The sequence below is a fragment of the Lacerta agilis genome, chromosome 2, assembly GCF_009819535.1.
Source record: "Lacerta agilis isolate rLacAgi1 chromosome 2, rLacAgi1.pri, whole genome shotgun sequence".
Classification (NCBI taxonomy): Eukaryota; Metazoa; Chordata; class Lepidosauria; order Squamata; family Lacertidae; genus Lacerta; species Lacerta agilis.
In genome coordinates, this window is record NC_046313.1 from 119,625,559 (window position 1) to 119,628,239 (window position 2,681).

A 2,681-nucleotide genomic window follows, 5' to 3' on the forward strand; every position below is an offset into this window, starting at 1 on the left:
AGGACTGCCCACACTGACTGGCAGCAGTTTTATTTCCTGGCCCACAGACTGGAGTCTCTCCCACCCCTGCCTGGAGTCAGTGGCAACGGAAACACGTGACAAAAGCAGGGTGGACACATGTTCGAGACTCGCTGAATGCAAATGGGCACACACACACACACAGATTCTGGCATCGAGGGGCATTTCCCGCAGGGGGGGGAAGCGGGTGGGTGGGTGACTTTAAAGGTGATGCTCCTCCTCCTCCAAATCCCTCCTTCTGGCCGACTCTCGGGAATTCATTCTGCAAAAGAGAAAGGACATAGAATCACAGAACTGGAGGGAGGGACCCCTAAGGGTCATCTAGCGCAACCCCCTGTGACGCAGGGATCTTTGATGGTTGCAATATTTCACATCAAGCGGTGTACACATTTATGTCCAGCAAGGAAAGAGATGAATGAAAAGGGAACCCCGCGACCTTGCAGAGTGGGTTGGGATGGATGACCCTCGGGGGACCCCTTCCGACCATACAAGCCTTCGGTTCCACCTTCTGTGTGCCCTGAGCTGCAGCCTCCTCCTTCCCCAAGGGGCCCGTGGGGGGGGGGGCCCTCCTCCAGCTCTACCTGTGCTGCTGCACTTGCAGGATACTGCCACCAAGACCACCCCCGCGATGGCAAAGAGCGTGCCGACCCCAAACGCCGCGCCACACAGGATGTTCTCCAGGAGCTCCGAGGGGACGGGATCTTGGGGGACTGCAGGTGGGAGAGAGATGGGACAGAGGGTCAGTTGGGGGGGTGTATGAGAGAGAGCACAAGGGTCATTTGGGGCAGGGGGGGGGGAGAGACGGTGAAAGCAAGGCCTCACCCCAGAATGCCTGGATGCTGAAGGTGTCGCGGGGACTCTTGACGTCGCAGCTGTAGATGTCTCCTTCCTGGGGGGTCACCTCCAAATAGGAGAAGAGCCTGAAGTCCAGGTCCTGCACAGGAATTGCCGGAGGGGTGGAGACCCCCTGGGTCACGGGCTGACCTTGGCGCGTCCAAGTGACCTCGGCCGCAGGAGGGAAGAGGTTGGTCACTGAGCAGACGAGGGTGTTGGGCTGGCCCAGCTGCAGCGGCAGCAGGGGGATTACCTCCACCTGAGCAACACCTGTGGGGTTGGGGGGGAGAGGCAGAGGGTGGTTTGCAGGGTGGCAACAGGAGAACGTGGCCTTTTCTTTTTTTAATTTTTTTTTTAAATAAAAGTTTATTGGATTTTCCAAATTAAACCAATTACAAATATCCCACATCCCATAAAAACAACACAATACACCCAACACACACACAGACAATTACTCAAAAATCCATCACTTCTTCCAAATCTTACTTGGGACCTCCTCTCGCCCTCTCTTATGCGTTCATTTCAAATCTTCTTTAGTAACTTTGCAACATTGTCAAATCTAAATCCATACATCTAATCTTAATCTTACAATTATAATCGACAAATCTTATATCATAAAACTTACTCGTATCAAATAAAATGTCACCTTCTAAATCTTAACTTCTTGTATTCTTTCCTCTCTTAACTCAGTAAAGCTGTTGCTCTTATTACTTCTAACTCCATCAAAATATTATAATCAACACATTTTCATAAACAAACCTTTCTTCCATATTTCTTCCGTATTTCTTCCATAGAAACCTTTCTTCCATATTTCTTCCGTATTTCTTCCATAGAACGTGGCCTTTTCAATGGTGGCTCCCCATCCTTTTACTTACATTGTCATTTGTATTATTTTTAATGATAGTATTATTTTTTTATTATACTCATTATTGTTTCTATCGTAGCATATCATGTTAATTTTTATTGTAACCTATATTCTACAATGCATAATAAACTTCCTCGTTGGAGGAAGTCTCCGGTGGCCCCCCCCCTCCCTCCCTCCCTCCATCCCCTCACCTTTCGCTTCCGGCATAATTGCGAAATAGTACGAAAAGTTGCTCAGCACATCATTGCAGAGCTGGTTCAGCCGCCGGATGTAACCTTGGGGTGTCCGGTTCTGCACCCCTGGCTGGAAATCACGGAGGCGGGCGTGCCAGGCGGACTCCGAGGAGTTGAACCAGAATAGCTCTTCGTTGTCCAGAGTTTGGACCATCTCAGGAAGCGGGGAATCCTGCTGGCACAGGTAGACTTCGGAAAACAGGTGGGCAGGATCCTCTGGACGCGAAAGAGAGGGAGGTTGGTCACCCGCCGCCATCGTGGTGGAGATAAGGAGCTGCCCCCCAAATCACAGCCCAGTCAGTAGAGCATGACGCTCATAATCTCAGGGTCATGGGTTCGAGTTACCCTGTTGGGCAAAAATTGCTGCATTGCAGGGGGTTGGACTAGATGACCATCGGGGGGGTCACTCCCAACTGCGCAATTATTTTGTTTCTGCGATGTGCCTCCATGCGCCCCTCCATTTTCCCGTCTTGTGCTGCCTACCCTCTGCCCTCTGCCCTCCGCCCTCCCTGGCTAGTAATGTGTGCTTGGGATGGATGGCAAGAAAGCATGAAGTAACGTGGGTTAAATAAATTTAGCTTATTTAACTTATATGCAGAATTCATCATGCGAAAGGCTGGGCTGGATGAATCCCAAACCGGAATTAAGATTGCCGGAAAGAAATATCAACAACCTCAGACACGCTGTCGACACAACCTTGATGGCAGAAAGTGAGGAGGAATTGAAGAACC

The 2,681-nt window shown here is 50.3% G+C and overlaps 1 protein-coding gene across 1 annotated transcript in view; it reads right to left on the reverse strand.

The window, feature by feature from the left end:
• Positions 1-275: 275 nt before the first annotated feature.
• Positions 276-2,681, reverse strand: part of LOC117042601 (class II histocompatibility antigen, M alpha chain) — a 5,440-nt gene continuing 3,034 nt past the window's right edge. Inside the window, exons 2-5 of the mRNA XM_033142138.1 lie at positions 1,909-2,166; positions 841-1,122; positions 600-728; positions 276-280 (exon numbers count right to left, since the gene is read on the reverse strand). Coding sequence (XP_032998029.1) covers positions 276-280; positions 600-728; positions 841-1,122; positions 1,909-2,166 — 674 coding nt within the window. The remainder of the gene's footprint in view (positions 281-599; positions 729-840; positions 1,123-1,908; positions 2,167-2,681) is intronic.